Source organism: Sapajus apella, unplaced genomic scaffold (genome assembly GCF_009761245.1).
Source record: "Sapajus apella isolate SASKATOON/1434 unplaced genomic scaffold, GSC_monkey_1.0 scaffold142, whole genome shotgun sequence".
In the NCBI taxonomy this organism is placed as follows: domain Eukaryota; kingdom Metazoa; phylum Chordata; class Mammalia; order Primates; family Cebidae; genus Sapajus; species Sapajus apella.
Window position 1 is genome coordinate 1,224,736 of NW_022437082.1, and position 19,649 is coordinate 1,244,384.

General features: G+C 47.0%; 1 protein-coding gene and 1 pseudogene across 5 annotated transcripts in view; one reads left to right on the forward strand and one right to left on the reverse strand.

Moving 5' to 3' along the window:
• CD99L2 (CD99 molecule like 2) overlaps positions 1-8,306 on the reverse strand; it is a 135,253-nt gene extending 126,947 nt beyond the window's left edge. For all 5 annotated transcript variants that reach the window (XM_032264104.1, XM_032264102.1, XM_032264103.1 and 2 more), the window contains exon 1: positions 8,009-8,306. In XM_032264104.1, coding sequence (XP_032119995.1) covers positions 8,009-8,075 — 67 coding nt within the window. In that variant the 5' untranslated portion in view covers positions 8,076-8,306. The remainder of the gene's footprint in view (positions 1-8,008) is intronic.
• Positions 8,307-11,429: 3,123 nt separating this feature from the next.
• LOC116540610 lies at positions 11,430-11,506 on the forward strand (annotated as a pseudogene).
• The last annotated feature ends 8,143 nt before the right edge of the window (positions 11,507-19,649 follow it).

Here is a 19,649-nt window from a genome sequence, read left to right on the forward strand (position 1 = left end):
AAAAAAAAAAAAAAAAAAAAAATGTGAGGAGGTTCATTATGCAGGAATAGGTGACAGCAATGGCTTTCAACTTGGGAGAATGGGGGCAAGTGTCTTCTTGGCAGATAGCAACAATGGAATCCTTGTGCATCTTTTAAGATACATGTGGCTATGTATAGTTGCTTCCAGGTCTGTCTGGACTTTAATCTCCTTGAGGAGGTACATCCTTTACCCTGCTCTGTTTCGCCCACAGTGCCCCCAGATGGGCCCTGGCTGCTCATCCAGGATGAGACCTGCTGCTCACCATCTGCCCTTCAGATCCACTCTCTGTGCCCCAGGCCGCTGACTGGTATGAGCTTCATCAAAGGGTTTCTTTGTTCTCTGGCCTCCTTGGGGTTAGCCCATGGGTTTCCTCAGTATCTCAAGAGTCATTCAAATCTCAGTTGTTTTTTTTTCCCCATATTGCCATACTGTCGAAAGAAATACCGAATATAGTCCCCACCATCCCAGGCTAGCTGACGCAGCAATAAAAAAAAAAAAAGGAGAGTGTCAAAATGAACTCCGCTGTGCCTGGGCACTATTTTGGTGGTAAAAAATTCCACACTGCAGTAAGATTTCCTGTGGAGAGTATCGCCTCTAATTTAGAAAATAATCCCAAATACAACCGCCTAACAATAACAGCTCGATGTCTTCTAGCCTCTCCTCTACACAGATGTTCACTGAACAGGGTGTCATAACTGCAGGATTCAACTACAGCAGTTTTCAAAGATATTTCTGCTATAAAGCTGCAGAACATTCTGACATCTTGTGAGAAGCCCGAAGTAGAAAACTAATCAAAACAAAGGTCAAAACTGATTGAAGTGGAGCTGTTCTCCCTATGGAGCAGCCATTCTTTCATTCCTTTACCTTCTTAATAAACGTGCTTTCAGGCCAGGAGCGGTGGCTCACACCTGTAATCCCAGCACTTTGGGAGGCCATAGCAGGTGGATCAACTGAGGTCAGGAGTTTGAGACCAGCCTGGCCAACATGGAGAAACCCCATCTCTACTAAAAATACAAAAGTTAGCTGGGTGTGGTTGTGGCACCTGTAATCCCATCTACTTGGAGGCTGAAGCAGGAGAATCACTTGAACCCAGGAGGCGGAGGTTGCAGTGAGCCAAGATTGCGCTACTGCACTCCAGCCTGGGTGACAAGAGCAACACTCCAACAGAAAAATATAATAATAATATAAATAAACTTGCTTTCACAAAACAAACAAACAAAAACACTGGTTGAGGTGGGAGTGAGGGATTCAGGTGCACCCGTTCCTGTCTGGTCCTGTCCCCACACCCATGACACCCACCTTGAGGGAGAGAAAATCAACACAATGAACTGAAGCCATAGCACTGATAAGGGCAGCCAGGAGACAAATCAGAAACCCTGTGTCTGCTGGCCCCAGGCTGCATCCTGTTTCAAGTGCGGCCATCAGGACTGGAGGGAAAGGGTGGGAAAGGCCTCTGGAGACAGCCAGTGGCCCCCACTGCAGGTGGCCTGCATAGGCCATGCTCCAAAGCAGACGTGCAGGCTCTGATCTCCTTGTAAAGCAGTTTGGAATCAAATGCAAGCACCAGAAATCCAACTACCTTCCTGGGTCCTTGGAGATGCTTCTAAACATTAATTGCTACACCAAAAACATCACTACAACCCAATTTTCTGCACATTTATTTTAAAATACTGAACTTAGAACATTCTAGGGATTGATTTTAAAATGGTAAAACTGAACAATGTAAGGAAACATCACATACTAGTTTTTCAAAGAGGAAGAGGATGCTAGTATGTAACTCTTAGCTCTTTATTAGCGTCCTGTTTTGGCTATAACAAAATACACTGTATTCAACAGTTTAAAACAATACACATTTATTATCTCACAGTTCTGGAGACAAAAGTCCAACCCAGGTCTCACTGGGCTAAACTCAAGGTGTGGGCAGGGCTGTGTTCCTTCCGGAGGCGTTAGAGAAAAATCTGTTCCCTTGCCTTTTCCAGCTTCTAGAGGCTGTGTGGTCCTTGGCTCTTGGTCCCTTCCTCTATCTTCAGAGACAGTAATGTCTGGGCAAGTCCTTTGCATATGACATGGCTCTAACTCCCGACTTTTCTACCACCCTCTTCTGTATTTAAAGAACCCAGGTGATGACATTGGGCCCACCTGGATAATCCAGGATAATATTATTTTAAAGTCAGCTGACTGGAAGCTTGAATTCCATCTGCTACCTTACTGAATTTCCCTTGCCATGGAGCCTAACATATTCACAGGTTCCAGAGATCAGGACATGGACATCTTTGGGGGCTCATTATTCTTCTTTCTACCACAGCTTCCCACCCCATTCCATGTGGGAACCTGCCTACATGAAAGCTTTTCCAGCCCATTCTTGATAGGTGTGTATGATGACGTTAAGCTTTTACACACAAACCAACACTCACCAGTCAGTGGACCTAGCCTCAGGGAGGGACCAGTTTGGACTGGGGGACAGGAACCCCTTGAGCCAGTCCTCCCAGGCACCCCAGAGCAGAAGAGGAATAATGTGCAAAGTACAAAACCTCAGAGCAGACACACAGCAGGAAAAGCAAAACACCATGTGGGGAAAAGAACAGAACAGGAAAGTTGGTGTATCTGGAAGGTATCCTGAATGCACAAGAACCAAGCCCAGCTCCTCCCAACACTCCCTTCAGAGCAGCCAAAATGGGCCTATTCAGCATCATCTCCACTGAAGGCAACTTCAGGCCCTTCCTCAATGCCTCTGATGCTGACTCTTGAATGCTTTCTGCGTGTGTTTAAAAACAAACACACACGGGCTGGGTGTGGTGGTTCACACCTGTAATCCCAGCACTTTGGGAGGGCGAGGCAGGCGGATCACCTGAGGTCAGGAGTTCGAGATCAGCCTGACCAACATGGTGAAACCCCGTCTCTACTAAAAATACAAAAAAAATTGGCTGGGTGTGGTGATGGGCTCCTGTAATTCCAGCTACTCAGGAGGCTGAGACAGGAGAATTGCTTGAACCTGGGAGGTGGAGGTTGTAAGATTGCACCATTGCACTCCAGCCTGGGCGACAGAGCAAGACTCCGCCTCAAACAAACAAACACACACACACATTTGAGTTACCCTGTGTCCAAAGTACTGGAAGGGATAGGGAAGTGACCTGTGACAGCAAGAAAAGGCTGAAAACCACTCTAAGCAGGTGAGACTAACAGGCAGAGTCCCCAGACCTTCCACCAGACCAGTGCAGCAACTGACTAGTGCCAATAACAGTGAGCCTGGAGCCATCCAGGAAAGGGACGTTCTCCCTCTCCCCATCACGCCACTTTTCCATGGACCATTCCTGAACTTGGGCAGGCAGGGTTAAGCATCTCTGGGCCAACCCTGCAGATGTCTTTGGGGCCATCTGGCTCAGCCTAATACCCCAAGTCAGCCCATGAGGCTTTTGCCTGGATCCCAGCCTGGCATCTCAGCACTGCCAACACTTGGGGCCCACTTTGCTCTTACCCCCTACCTGAACCAAGCTCAAGGACCCTGAAAACAACCTCAAACCAGGAATAACATGTTGCTACTTCTGACATTTATTCTGCTTGGACTATACAGTGAATTTTTTTAAATGGCAATGTAATTCCTAACAATTCACCCTTTTAAAGTGTGCAAGTCAGTACACAGTGAATTTTTAAATGAAGATATAGCTCCCATACAATTCAGTCCTTTTTTTGTTGTGTTTTGAGGCAGACTCTCACTCTGTTGCCCAGACTGGAGTGCAGTGGCATGATCTCGGCTCACTGCAGCCTCTGCCTCCTGGATTCAAGTAATTCTTGTGCCTTAGCCTCCCAAGTAGCTGGGACTACAGGTGTGTACTACTATGCTTGGATAATTTTTGTATTTTTTGTAGAGACAGGGTTTTGCCATGTTGGCCAGACTGGTACCGAACTCCTGACCTCAGGTGATCCACCTGCCTCGGCCTCCCAACATGCTGGGATTACAGGCATGAGCCACCACGCCCTGCCACAATTCAGCCTTTTAAAGTGTACAATTCATGGTTTTTAGTACATTCACATATTGTGCAATTATAACCTCTATCTAGTTCCAGAATATTGTCATCATCCCAAACAGAAACCCCACGCCCATTAAACAGTCACTCCTCATCCCCCTTCATCCCAGCTGCTGGCAACCACTAATCTACTTTCTGTCTCTCTAGATTTGCCAACTCTGGACGTTTTGTATAAAGGATGCCTTTCAAGATTTGTATCATGTATTTTTAAAATACGGCTCGAAATGTCTGGCTCAGTTGGAGCCAGGTGCTGTGCTAAACACTTTATAAGTTTCTACTCATTTAATCCTAATATCCACCCCATGAGGTAGACAGTGTTGCTATCCCTACTTCACAGATGAGGAAACTGTGGTGCTGAGCAGTTAGGTGAATGGGACAGAGTCATAGCAGCACTGGTCAGGTGCACTTTAAAGCCTACACTCCATGTGTAAGCTGGACCTCTTTTAAGGGAGCAGGCACTTGGCGGCTTGCCAACATGCTCATCATGCTTATTCTTTTGTGTGTGGGCGTTTGTTTTTGTTTTTGAAATAGGGTCTCGCTCTGTCACCCAGGCTGGAGTGCAGTGGTGCTATCTTGGCTCACTGCAACCTCTGCCTCCCAGGCTCAAGCAATCCACCTCCCAAGTAGCTGGGACTACAGACATATGCCATCATGCCTGGCTAATTTTTGTATTTTTGTTTGTTTGTTTGTTTGTTTGTTTTGTAGAGATGGAGCTCTTGTTATGTTGCCCAGGCTGGTCTCAAACTCCTGAGCTCAAGCAATCTGGCAGCCTCAGCCTCCCAAAGTGCTGAGATTACAGGCATGAGCCACCGTGCCCGGCCCCCCATCACACTTACTCTTGACCACTTCTCACATTCCTATGACCTGCCTGATCCATGAATGTATCTGTGTTCATGCCTTCTGTTCTGGTTATGCAGATAAACCTGAGTTCAAATCCGGTTCAGCTAAACGCAATCTTGGTTAAGTTCCTAAACCTCTCTGGGCCCCATATTTTTCATCTGAGAAGTGGGTTACCAACCAGTTACCTTTAGGACTATATGTAAAAGGGCCACTATGGACATCAAGAGGTGACATGGGTCATGGTGCCAACAGTTCAGAGTAAATGTGGCAAGGGACTGAGGGCCTGGTGTATAGAAGGGTTTCCAGAAATGAAGCTCCTATTAAGATTACTACCCATCTACATCACTGACAGTCTTCTCCCTACTGCTCAAAAGAATAGCTTCCCATTTCTGGAGTCACATACAGGCAGCATACTGTCCTCAGAGGACTTTTTGGAACTAGTAAAATACACAGCAGACTGAAAAGTCCTCTGTAATTGGAAGAAAGATAACATGTTAACCACCCTTTAAACTCCTGGGAGCCTACAGGCAGCCGCTACTTGGTACTTGCGAGAGCCTGGAAGGATTTCTTAGATTATGCAGAGCTGCTTCTCCATGCTTTCTGAAATCTGCCAGGGTTTCTCAGCCACATCCCACTAACGAGGACCGGAGAAAACCGACAATGCAAAAATATTATTTTTGAGACAGAGCTTCACTTTTGTTGCCCAGGTTGGAGTGCAATGGCACGATCTTGCCTCACTGCAACCTCTGCCTCCTGGGTTCAAGGGATTCTCCTGCCTCAGCCTCCCGAGTAGCTGGGATTACAGGCATGCATCACCATGCCCAGCTAATTTTGTATTTTTAGTAGAGATGGCGTTTCTTCATGTTGGTCAGGGTGGTCTCAAACTCCCGACCTCAGGTGATCTGCCCACATTGCTTCCGAAAGTGCTGGGATTACAGGCATGAGCCACTGCACCTGGCCCTAAAAATCTCATTATCTTATTTTGGACAGAAGATCCAGAAAACTGGGCCCTTACCTTGAAACCAAAGCTTCTTCTGGTTTGGGTTTTTTAATTTAAACAACAATAAAAGATCCTTGGGTAGTGGTCTTATCTGGGTTGAATCCTGGCTGTATGTCTTCTGAGCTGTGTGACCAGGGTACCCTGATTTTTCTGAAAGGCAGTGATAATATGTAGCCTGCAAAATTGTCAAGGCAATTTAAAGCAATATATGTGAAGTGCCTGGCACACAGGAAGCACTCAGGAGCTGGTAGCTGGGAGCAAGGCTGCAGATCTAAGCCTGGTCCCCTCAAAACACCTTTGTGATTGTCAGGCATCACATGGATGAGCAAATAGGTTGAGAGAACTCATTTTCCCATGGTCCCTAAGTGGCAGAAGTGGGGTAGCCTCCAGGCGCAAAGGCATATGCCTATGGCTTAAAGGCAGTGGCTGCAGTCAGACAAACCTTGGATCAAATCATAATTCTGCCAATCACTGTGTGACCTAGGGCAAGTTACTTCACCTCTCTGTGCATATGTTTCCTCAATTGTAAAACAGTTGTACTGGTTTTGTCTCCTCTATCCCCTCTTAAATCAACAATTGTAATGTGCAAATCTGAAACCCAATCATTTCTATTCCCCACCTTGTCAATGTTCACATCATGTTGAAGACTTTCAGAACACAGCCTTGAAGGGAATACCATTTTTCCAACTTTTTTTGTGGTAACACTTTCAAGATTTCCATGTCATTAGATGCAAGTCAATCAAATGATCATGTTTTCCCACAAATGCATTATAGACAAAATAAAAATTTTATCCCCACAGGGAAAATGCAAAAGAAAATTCATCAAGTCTTTACCCCTCTAACTTCCTTTATTTTTCTACACAGCACTGACAATACTGTATAGATTTCAGTGTTGTGCTTATTTTCTGCCTGGACCAGGACATCAGCTCCATGAAGACAGTCTCAGTTTTGTTCACTACTGCATCATCAGTTCCTAGAACAGAGCCTGGCACCTCTGTAGAATGTTAACTGGCTCCTCGTGAATCAACTCCAGATGGGTTGCCCACATGAAAAACATTTCTGCATCTTTTGCAAAAGTGGCTTGGCTAGTACCATACACTGTTTATCAGTGTTCCTTTATGTGAGATAAATCTTACAGGAACTCAATACTAGGACAAAGTAAGTGTGCGTGTGTGTGTGTGTGTGTGTGTCCTGAGCTCATATATTTTCCACCAGCTGGGTTAGCTTTTATTGTAAGAGCATAATTCATGTTCAATTACAGTGTTTCCCTTAATCCCTTTTTCTGATGGGGACATGGGATATAAATAAGTGTAAGAAGATTCTGTTGGTACATGTTTAAGACCCTATTTTTAACCACAGACTGCATTTATTCTAAGAAGATGCTTCTCAAAGTTGAATGTGCCTGAGAATTACCCGCTGATCTAGTTGAAATGCAGAATCAGACTCAGTAGGTCAGGGGCGGGGCGTGAGATGCAGCAGTTCTTACAAGCTCCCAGGTGATGCCTATGCGGCTGGGCCCTGGAGCACATTTTGAGTAGCAGAGGGTCTAAGAAACTTGCTTCCTTGATTCAGCAGCATTCCACTGTCCTGTTCCTTGGCAAAACATGACCAAAGTCTCAAAAACTGGAGTGGACGGCAGAAGCACCTAGGGAGCTGGTTAGACGTACAGCTCCCTGATCCCCCCGCACCCCATGCCTGCTGTGATCCCGACGAAAGGGGTAGGAATCCACCTAGGAAGTTCCCCAGGTGCTTCTGCTTTCGGTGGCCTCGCAGCAAATTTCGAAAAAGACTGCTCTCTTCAAGGTTTTCTCAAAGGCGAACTCATGGGGACCGCTGTTGTCACCAGTGGTGACACCTGCTCGTTCAGGATTTTAGGGGGCCCATCCCGCTGTTTACAGCCCAGCGTCAGGAGGGCTCCCACCCCTCGTCTCCGGCTACTGGGACCGGGGCGGAGTCAGCCCCCACGGACCCGGGGCTCGGATCCCCGCCGCTCCACCTCCCACAGCCCGGCCGCCCGGTGGCCACCACCGCAGGCCCGCGAGGCGGGGACCGCGTCGCTCATGCGCAGAGCGACCCCCGGGCCCACAGGGCGGGGTCCCCGCGCGCCCCCCGCCCGCCTTACCTCTTTGGACCAGGGTGGCCAAGGAGAAAGCGAGGCAGACAAGGAACGCCGAGCGCCAGGCCACCATGGCTGGGAGCAGGCGGAGGGCCCCGGAGGAGCACAGTTACCGCGAGAGCGCCCTAAGGGGAGGCTGAGGAGGAGCGGGAGGAGGAGCCCCGCCGCCTCTGCAGGGCCCCGCCCAGAGCCGGCGCGCGCGCGGCGCAGCACGGTCCTGGTAGGGTGGAGGTCGGGCGCGCGCGAGCGCCGGCGCCTGGAGGCGCCCCGGATGGGGTTAGGCCAGGGGGCGGGGCGAGGCTGCCGTGTCGGGGGCGGGGCCGCGGTCTGGAGGCAGGGCTCCGGGCGAGGGGCGTGGCCCGCGGGCGCCTGTGGGTAGAGGGGTCTGGGTTGGGTTGGGCTGGGCACGGTGGCAGCGCGCGGTCCGCAGACCTTGTCCCAGCCGGATCCTCGAGACCGCAGTCTCGGAGGTGGCCCCGCGGATCCGCAGCAGTGAGTCGCCAGTGCCGGGGAGCGGGAGGCGGCAGCGGCAGTGGGTGCCGATTTCCTCCTGGGTGACCTTGAGCAGGGCTCTTCCCCTTCTGGCCTTGATGTTCTCCCGGTGAAAGGTTGTTCCCTCGGGACCCCTCCAGCCACCGTCCAGCACGGAGCCCCCCCCCCCGTCCCCACTCGCCGTTCCCTGCAGGAGACCATAGTGGGACCCTGGCCGGAGACTGAAGAAAAGGGCCGTTTTCGTGGCTGGCTGCAGTCGGCAATTAGTGGCACGTACCGAGGAAATGACGCCGGGGGCGCCCGGGTGGGAGAGAGGGGAGGGTGGGGGCGGCCTGGAGCCGGAGCGCCACGGGCTCTGGAGACGTGGGGTAGGGACTCGGTCAGTTCTCTCGTGCCTTTGATGAATGCGCTGAAAGTGCAAGTTCACATCTGCAGGGTCGATCTGAAAAACCTGCTCGATAAGACCGACAAACGCGCTGCAGTCCTTTCCCATGAACCCCCGCAAACCTACCCGAAGAAATCAGGTTCCAACAGTGTGCAGACTAGCAAAATGCCCGCTGCAGCCGTTGATGGGAACGCTCCCAAGAAGAGCCCCAGCTGCAACCACCTCTCGAAGACAAAGAGGAAGCGCCGCTGCTCTCCGCAGTGGCAGCATGAGCCTGTCCCTGCCATTATGCGGCACCACCTTCCCAGAGTCACAGCCTCATTAGAGGGCGGCTACTACCACTTTGCCTCAGTATCCGTTCGGCAGCTTTCCTGTGCCCCCAACCCAGCCCTCGCTGCCATAGTCATCCCCCTCAATGGCTCCCACCAACTCCTGAGCAACAGTGGGGGGTTGGGTTCTCACTGAGATGGAGCCCAAATCTCCCCTGTGGCTTACATCCATTGCCCTGAATCTCGGGGCTGCAGAAACAACACAGCATATGAGGAGTCGGTCTTCCCATGTTCAGGGCATTAATTACTCTATGAATGGAATATTATTCCGTTCTAGCTGCAGAATTAACAGAAATAGCTGGTAGTTATTGAACACACACTGTACACGTGGGAGATTCCATGCATTTTACCCTTAATTTTTATTCCTCACAATGCCTTATGTATCACCTGATAATTAACGAGGAAAAAGCAGCAAAAAGGAGATTCCTTGAGGTTGGGGACTTAGCCAGGTCTACTCTCATGTCAAAGGGGGAGGGTACCACTAGGAACCCCAGCTGATGAATGGCTAAGAATGTGTGCTGTACAGCCAAACCGGGTACAAATCCTGGCGAAACCCAACAGAGTGAAAACTGGACAGCCTGCACACAGTGACAGCGGGCAGGGAACATAACTGATCAATCTAGTGACACCTAAGGAAATAGTGGCCACTGTGAGGTCAGAAGGTTACTGTGTTTTCCAGGCTGTGAACACTCCCCAACCTTTGTAACTAAGTCTAAGTGCCCTGAGTCATTTCAAAGGCCCTGGTGGTACCATCTGTACCAGGAGGGCACTAGATTTTCTGGTCTCCAGGAATCTTTCAGGATATGATGAGTAAACCCTGATGCATACACACTCATCTACACCAAGGAGGTGAGAAGAATATAACCTCTAAGTTTGAGGCCATGTCAGTCAATATGCAGTGGACAGTCACACTCTATTGGAACTCTAGCTGGTAAATGTACCACAATGCCATATGCAGTAAGACTATCTTCTAGCTAAAGACTAGTTCTCAAACTACACCCCATGGGCCAAATCCTACTTCCACTTATTTGTACAGCCTTCCAGCTAAAAGTAGTGCTTGCATTTTTAAATGGTTGGAAAAAAAATCAAAACAATGTTATGACAAGGGAAAGTAATACAAAATGCAAATTTAAGGGTCCATGAAGTTTATGGTAACAAAGCCATGCCCATTAGTTTCTGTATTCCCTATGGTGGCTTTCATGCTACCACGGTGGAGTTGAACAGTTGTGATAGAGACCATGGGGCCCACAAAACCTAAAATATTTACTGTCTAACCCTTTACAGAAGAAGTTTGCTGACCTCCATTCTAGCAGATCGATCCATGGCAAGGATGAATATTAGCAGGGGATGGTGTAGGACCTTAAGTGTGTGCTCCTCTAAAGCACGAAATGAGCATAGATGATCCACTCTGACACAGAAATAAGAACGAAAAGGAAAGGACAATGTTTATCATTGTCGCCAAAAGATACCCCCAAATAGTTCCTTAATCAAAATATTGCAAATTTCTGAGATCAATTATCCTACCAGATACCCTTTGTAAAATAAGTTATCTTGGTCCTGGTTTGTCTCTCAGTCTCTTGTAAGTTAGGTTAATGTGAGTTAGAGAGGGCTGATTTCCCTGCTCGACTGAAGACCTGCTGGGAACTCAGTGAACCTCTCAGACAGGTACTGCTACCCTGCTGAATTGCAATTGAACATGCTATTGATTTATGTACAGGAAATTGTACACTTAAAAATCACGGTCTGGGTGCACCTACCAAACTTAGTTTATATTTCCCAGGAGAAAAAAAAAGTTATTATAAAAGAAAAATTTTTCAAAGCCATTATCTGTGCTTTCTGCCCCCACACATACATACATATTCCCTGTTGCCAATGCACATGGGTTCTAGGACCCACTCTTGCCTGAGCCTGTGTCGTCTACACACCACTCCCTTGTTCCCATCCTCTTGCCATACCTAGTTCCTTCCAGAACTTCTCGTAGCCTGAAAACTGCCACCCATTGGAAAACCATTTGACCTCATAAGATTCTCTCCTAATAATGTCCACCTTTCCCAAGCTCTGGCCCAGGCAGAGAAGTGTGGTATGAAAAAACAGCCACCAGTGTAGCCTGGGAAAACAGGAGAGGCACATATACGGGGCTGGGTGGGTTTACACCAGTTTCAGGTAAGTAGGATTATGTGGGCCAGCCAGGTATTCGTGGGACTGGGTTCCAAATTCCCCAAAGACTATACTTTCAGGAATCGTTTCTGTAGCACATTACTAAAGAACATTCTCTGAATGTGTAGAGCACAGAAAAATAAAAAACAATAATAAATTCCAAATCAGCTGTCTGGGTCCCTCGGTGGCCTTCCTCACCCGTGATCAAAATCAGCCATGGAAGGGCCTTGCCACCACCCCCGCCACTGTTGAAGATTGCCCATCAGGAGAGCATCGCTGTCCATGCTGACAGCACCCCTTCCTGAATACCCACCCCACCACAGATCCTTTGGGACCAGAGCTGAGAGGGAGTCCACGTGGGAGTGAGGGGAGGGACAAAGGCCTTGTCCCAACTTAAGGTCACCTTCTGTGCCCTGGGACCCAAAGCAGCTCTGCTGGTGCTCAGGGCTTCCTCTACCCTTCCAGAGCCTTCCAGCTTAATCCCTCTAACCAAACCAGTTTGAGAGCCCTGGCTGGGTACAAAGGGATAGAACACCCTCCCTTCCTACCTCACTCCCTGCCATGCAGGGCAATTAAGAGACAAAGACTCGCTTGCATCTCAGTGGGGCATCCAAACAGCCCTGGCTGAATGGGGGGAGGGGCGCACCAGGCTCTACAGCAATATTCCCAAATGCCTGACTTCACAGTCAAGTTTCACCAGTCTCAGGAGAAACATGAAACATGAGGGTGTCGTGGCAAGTTTCCCCCCATAAAGCTAGAGTATTGACCTTTATCTTGAAATTATGAACTTGTTTTGATACACAAAAGTTCTTTTATTTCATGAAAAGATGGTAGTGTTTTGTTTAATATGCTTACTTTGCAAAATAAGAAGTTGGCAACCCCACCCGTCCCCAAACCAAAGGGGAAAAAAAAAAAAAAAGAAAGAAAAGAAAAAGAAATCTACTCATTTGTGAAATGCACAAGTCTGGGAACCACTGGCTATCCCAACAATATTCAGCCCCCACCCAGGCCCAGATACATAGAAATTTTTGGAACACACCCCATATGTAAACAGAAGCCCTTGAAAATGCATTCTAAAACAATGTTCCCTCTGCTATTTTTTGAGTTGTAAGCACTTTATCCTGTAGTCTCCTCCGCCTCTCCATAGCCTTCTTATTCTCTCCTCTCTTGGATTTTATAGTATGGTGAGGACAGGCAGGGCTTTGAATGCCATGCTAATGAGAAAAGATTTGCTTCTGAGAACAGAGGAGGAGCCATTGAAGGCTTTTGAGTATTAAGAGACAGTGACAGGGAACTGGTCTACCGGAGTGCTACTGGCATCACGTAGCGAGAGAGGCTGGGGACTGTGGGGCTGGAGAGAGGAGTTTGGATTCCTGGTCTGGATGTGGTGGAGGTAGCAGTTGCCATAGAAAAGAGGGGCTGGGTGTTTAGGGCTGGCCCTGTTCTCAGGACAGGGAAGAAAAGGAAGTCCAAGGGCGGAGACCGATGATAGGCAATTACTACTCTGTGTGATGCAGGTGGTTAGAGAGGTGAACACACAGTGTGATGGGAACACAGAGGCGCAGCTCCTCTCCCAGTGCATGGTCAGGGTAGAGATGACTCAAAGAAGTAATGGTTCGCCCTGCAAATAGAAGGCTGTTATGAGAGAACTGCTGAAATGAGAGGAAGCGCAACACAGGAATCGAGTTAGCTGGAACCAGGTCACAGAGGACTTGTAGGCCGGGTGAAGATTGGACTCCACTCAAAGGCAACCATGAACCTCCAGGAGTTTTCAGTGGGGATGGGGTGGTGCTGCTGAGTGATAAGATCAGATTGCCATTCCATAGTTTCATTTCTGCATGGAGTCTCAGGACTCTGTTGTACAGAACCCAAAATATGCTCTAGGTGACGGAGCCATTAGAGTGAAAAGCTAGGGAGAATGGAGAAGAGACTGGGGTTGGGGAGTAGAGGGAGGGAGCAGAAGGAGGAGGCAATGCAGGAGTCCTGCGAATGCTTCCACTGGGCGAGGCAGCATGGAGACTCTCCTGCTCTGCCTGCTTGTCCCAGAAACAGCCCAGCATGGTGAGTCAGGAGCAGCGGCTTCACAGACAGCAGAGTCATCTTCCATTTCTGTGTTTCTGCAGAGCAACAACCCCTTAGCACCAGCACCACCGATCACTCCTGTCTTACATGCAGCCGAGTTGCTCACTCCCAAAGGGGACCCTCTGTAATGTAATGCAACCAATTTCAATGAGATATAAATCATCTGATCTTTTTGATTCCTGTTAGGATTCCCATTGGTGATTTGAGGAATTTTCTTAACACACCAATGACCACACGATGGTGATGATATTGGCAATAATGGCCATGGTGACTACGATCCTAAAAGAAAAGAAGACAATGCCAAAGCCAGTGGGTCACGACTTCATTTCAAGGCTCATTATTATGGGAAGGCATCCTCTTCCTTGGAAATCTAAATGCAGAACAGCCAGCCATCTTCAGGAAGCCTGTGCGTGCCAAGTCAGGCAGGGCAAAACCTTATACCTGCATGTTTTCCTAATGTGAGAGACTGTTCTGTAAATTTCTTTCTAGTGCTCAGTCGAGTTAATATGGAATTTGCATAACCACTTGGCAAGGAATATCATATTTCTCTGTAATATTTTTGAGGCAGTATTTTCTTCTCCAAATCCTGACCTCTGTGGGAACAGGACTTAACATTTGCCTCCCAAATGCAGACTAGGCCTATATTTGACTTACCCAGTGAAGTCTCCCTGAAGCACTCAGGGGACTCAAACCACAGAAACCAACTGTTGGTCTCTTTGTATTAAGTCTTTTCATGTAATTGAAGCAGCCCAAGAACCCTCCCAGAAAATGTTACAGAACACAAATGTGGAATTTGGCATCCAATTCCACAACATTTTGTTCAAAAATGACTTTTGCAGACACATTGCAATGTACACAAAAGAACTGTCCTTTCCTGTCCCCCAAACCCCTCTGCTCCTCCCACGAGTGTTCCCCCACCTTAGTAAATGTCACCACCAATCTCCCAGTTGCTAGGGCCCCAAACCTGGGAAGCAGCCTTGCACCCCTACTCTGGTCTCACCCACTCCATTACCAAATCCTGAGAACTCTGCCCCCAAAAGTCCTGGATGTATACACTCATCCTTGCCCCGAATCACTGCACAGCAACCTCCTCCAGCCCTTTTTTTTTTTTTTTAACCCAGCAACCGCAGGGAGCTTCTTAAAAAGTGTTGAAAGTAGAAAAGTTCCTCTTTAAAGTTTCCTTTCTTGTTAAAGAATAAATCATAAGTGTGTTAACAACTCTTTGTTAAGCCCTATCCTATGTAGCTGTTAGACATGCCATGATTACAGGCACATAGTACATTCTATATCCTTGTACTTTCACCAAGATATCTGTGCTGGACATGCTCACAGGCATGTCCCAGCTTACCATTGTTTTTACCTGTTTAGAAAAGTTTTAAGTTATTAGCCAATCAGGTTTTAATTTAAATTGTGAGGTCTGCCTCCAACCAAGGGAGATCAGACACAGCAGTGAGGACAAACCCAGATGCGTAAGGAATAAATATGTTTGCTTTTCTTTTATTCATTGTACTCTTGTGGCAACATGGCTAGCAAGGGTACCCTTCCTGCAGTCCAGGAAGTAAAAATTTGCATTGCTGAAAAATTCTTTGTCTCAGTGCTAATTTTTCTTTGCAGCACGGAGCATCTGTTTCCAACAAAAAGTAAATCAGATCATGTTGTTCCCTTGCTTAAAACCCTCCAGTCTCATGTCCCAGGCCCTCTGTCTCACTCACAGTAAATTCAAGTATCTGTTCATGGTCTACAGAGCCCCACATGATCTGATCCGACCCGGCCTCCCTATCTAACTCCTCATCTCATTCCAGCTTCCCTTCTGCATCCCCACCCAACCGTCACCTACCTGACCCCACCGTTCCACCTGTCTGGAATAACTTGCCCTCCTTCCTTCACCTGGCCGGCCCCAGTTTATCACTCAGGCCATAAAAGGACACACTGTTCCCAGCCTAGGAAGTGCTCAGGATCCATCCCTTCTACTCCCACATCCCCTATGCTGAGTCCACCTTAATGCTGAGCTTTGAATCCAGATTTGAGTTCAACTTGATTTGCAATTTGCTGTCTCCTCACATTGGTCCTATTTCTCAACCCTACCAGCATGACAGAATCTTTGAGGAAGCCTTTTTTTCCCCTTTAAATTGAGGTAAAATTCATATAACATAAAATTAACCCTTTAAAAGTGTACAATTTAGTGGGATGTACTACGTTTGCAATATTGTGCAACTATCACCTCCATCTAGTTCCAGAACATTTCATCACCCCAAAAGGAAATCCCAGACCCATTAAGCAGTTAATCCCCATTAGCCCTCCACCAGCCACTGGCAACCACTAATCTTTCTGTCTTTATGGATTTTGCCTATTATGGACATTTTGTATAAATGGAACCATATAATATGTGGTGTTTTGAGCCTGGCTTCTTTCACTAAGCATAGCGTTTTTGAGGCTGGTTCATGTTCTACTGTGTATCAGAATTTCATGTCTTTTATGGCTGAATAATATTCAATTGTATAATACCACATGTTGTTTATCTATTCATCAGTAGATAGACATTTGGGTTGTTTCCAATTTGCAGCTATTGCGAATGATGCTGCTATGAACATGCATGTACAGACAAGCTTTCTGGTGGACATGTGTTCTCATTTCTCTTGGGTATACACATGAATTGCTGGGTATCAGGGAAGCTTTGAAAACTACCTTTGCCAGGGCCCTACTCTCCAAATTTTCAATGTACTTGGCCTGGGGAGGGATAAGGCATTCCTATCCATCTCAAAGCTGAGACCATGGCTGGGCAAACTAAGGCCACTGAGCCAAGTTCTGCCCGCTGCCTGTTTTCACGTGACCCCTAAACAAAGAATGGTTGAGAAAAATAAAAACGAAGATTATTTTGTGACACATGAAAATGATGTGACACTTACTTTTTAGTATCTCAGTTGAGAGGCCAAGGTGGGAGTATCATTTGAGCCCAGGAATTCCATACCAGCCTAGGCAACATAGCAAGATCTCATCTCTACAAAAAATTAAAAGTTAGCCAGGCATGGTGGCATGCACCTGCAGTCCCAGTTACTTGGGAGGCTGAGGCAGGAGAATGATTTGAGCCCTGGAGGTTGAGACTGCAGTAAGCCATGATCATGCCACTACACTCCAGGCGGGACAACAAAGTTAGACCCTGTCTCAAAAAAAAAGCGGGGGTTTCAGTATCCATAGAGTGTTATGGGCACACAGCCACATCCAGTTGTTTGCATACTGTCTATAACTACTTTTGTGCTACTAGGTCAGAGTAGAGAAGATGTAACAGATTGTATGGCCCACAAAGCTGAATATTCACTATCTGGTCCTTTACAGAAAAAGTTTGCTGGCCATGCTCTGGTGAGCATGGTTGATCACTCTCTACTGTCTAAAACACTTTCTTCAACTAGACTGCTGGAAACCCACTCTCTTCTAGGGCTGCCTCTCTGGAGCTTAGGGGGAAGTCCTACTGGGAGTGGGTCTGTGGGTTCCAGTGTTCAGGAGCTGAGGCACCGTCCCTCCCACATTTGGATGTCAGTGGGGCAGGGGGAAGTATTAGGAGATCACTTCGTGGCTGTGGGCAAGTTACTCTTCTTCTCTGGCCCTTGTTTTTTTATTCTGTTAGCTGTGTTGATTGGATAAGACCATTTCTAAGGTTCCGAGCTCTGTGATGATCACAGTATCAAGCACTGTCACCTGCATTACCTTGTCAAGTACTCCCGGCAACCCAGCCCATGGAGGATGGCACCATTTCTATCATTGCCACAATCTTACAGATGCAGTAATATTCAGAGAAGGAAAATGAATTTAGCCAGGTCACCTGGCAAGTCAGCGGTCAATCCCAGGCTGAAACTCATGTCCAGCCAACCCCACTCTCTCTGGTAGAAAGACAGGTGTGCCAGGCACCTGCCGTTTAAGCCGACAAGACCTCAAAGAACTTGTGGGGCTGGGGAGGGCACACTGTCAGGTGGTGGCTGGATCTGCTCTGTGTTGTGGATGTAGGCAGCTGTGAGTGAGACCCGAGATGAGAAGAATAATAATTTCTTGAGAAGCCTTGGGCAATGTGCCCAACACTGTGATAAGCACTTGACAAATCTCATACTTAATAATTTCAATACTTCATGAGGGGGTATATTAGTTTCCTGTGGCTGCTACAACAAATTACCACAATGTGAAGAACAGAAATTTATTCTCTCACAGTTTTGGAGGCTGAAAGTCCAAAATCAAAATGTCACCAGGACCATGCTTCCTCTGGGGTAGACTCCTTCCTTGCCTCTTCCAGCTTCTGCTGTCAGGAAGTCCTCGGCATTGCTACGCTTGTAGCTGCATCACTCCAACCTCTGCTTCTGTCTTCACTTGGCCTTCTTATAAGGTCACCAGGACCCATGCTAAATTGAGTATGATCTCATTTCAGGATTTTTAATTATATCAATGAAGATCCTATCTCTAAATAAAGTCACATTCTGAGGTTCCTGATAGACATGAATTTTAGGGGACATTATTCAACCCCCTCCAGGCAGGCAATACTATTCCCAGTCTACAGATGGAAAAGCTGAGGCCCACTCTCCTGCCATCAGACCAGTGCCCCCTAACTAGTTCTTTAGTGACTTTGGAACCAATGCCTAATACTGGATCATTTAAACCCCTTACTTCTCATAAGACAGAAAAAAATGATGTACAAAAACCGCACATGAACCTTATCTTACAATGTATACAAAATGTAATTCAAGATGGATCAAAGACCTGAATTTAAGAGCTAAAACCATAAAACTCTTAGAATAAAATATTGAGGAAAATCTTTATGACATTGTATTTAATGACAAGCTTATGGATGTGACACCAAAAAAGTACAGGCAAGAAAACAAAAAATAATAGATAAATTGGATTTCATCAAAATTGAAAATTTTTGTGCATCAAAGATAATATTGTTAGGTGTGGTGGCTTGTGCCTATAATCCCAGCTACTTAAGATGCTGAAGCAGGATTGATTGAAGCCAGGAGTTCAAGATGAGCCTGGACAACATAGTGAGACTCCAACTCTAAAGAAATTTTAAAAATTAGTTGAGTGTTAGCCAGGTGTGGTGGCTCATGCCTGTAATCCCAGCACTTTGGGAAGCTGAGGAGGGTGAATCATGAGGTCAGGAGTTCGAGACCAGCCTGGCCAATATGGTGAAACTCTGTCTCTACTAAAAATAAAAAAAAATTAGCCGGGTGTGGTGGCACATGCCTGTAGTCCCAGCTACTCGGGAGGCTGAGGCAAAAAAATTGCTTGAGCCCAGGAGGTGGAGGTTGCAGTGAGCTGAGATCATGCCACTGCACTTCAGCCTGGGCAACAGAGAAAGACTCTGTCTCAGAAAAAAAAAAAATTAGTTGAGTGTTGTGGTACACACCTGTAGTCTCAGTGTATTACACTGTTCTTGTACTACTATAAAGGAATATCTGAGACTGAGTATTTTATAAAGACAAGAACTTTAATTGGTTCATGGCTCTGCAGGTTGTACAAGCATGGCACTAACATCTGCTTGGCTTCTTCTGGTGAGGGCCTCAGGAAGTTTACAGTCATGGTGTAAGGCAAAGCAGGAGCAGCCATCTCACAGGGTGAGAAGGAGGTGAGGGGAAGGTACCGGATTTTAAACAACCAGATCTTGTGTGAACTGAGCAAGAACTCACTTATCACCAAGAGGATGGTGCTAAGTCATCCATGAGGATCTGCCCCCATGATCAAATCACCTCCCACCAGGACCCACCTTCAATATTGGGAATCACATTTCAACATGAGATTTGGAAGGAACAAACATGCAAACCATATCACCTAGCTACTCAGGAGGCTGAGATGGGAAGATGGCCTGAGTCCAGGAGTACAAGGCTGTAGTGAGCCATTATTGCACCACTGCAATCCAGCCTGGGTGACAGAGCAAGACCCAGTCTCTAAAAAATTAAATTAAATTAATTTTTAAAGAATGCTATCAAGGATGCTATTAGCAGAATGAAAAGGCAACAAACTACAGAATGGGAGAAAATATTTGTAAATCATATATTTGATGAGGGATTAATATAAAGAACTTCTATAACTCAACAATGAAAATATCCAATTAAAAATGGACAGGCTGGGCATAGTGGCTCATGCCTGTAATCTCAGCACTTTGGGAGGCCAAAGTAGGAGGATTACTTGAGATCAGGAGTTGAAGACCAGCCTGAGCAACATA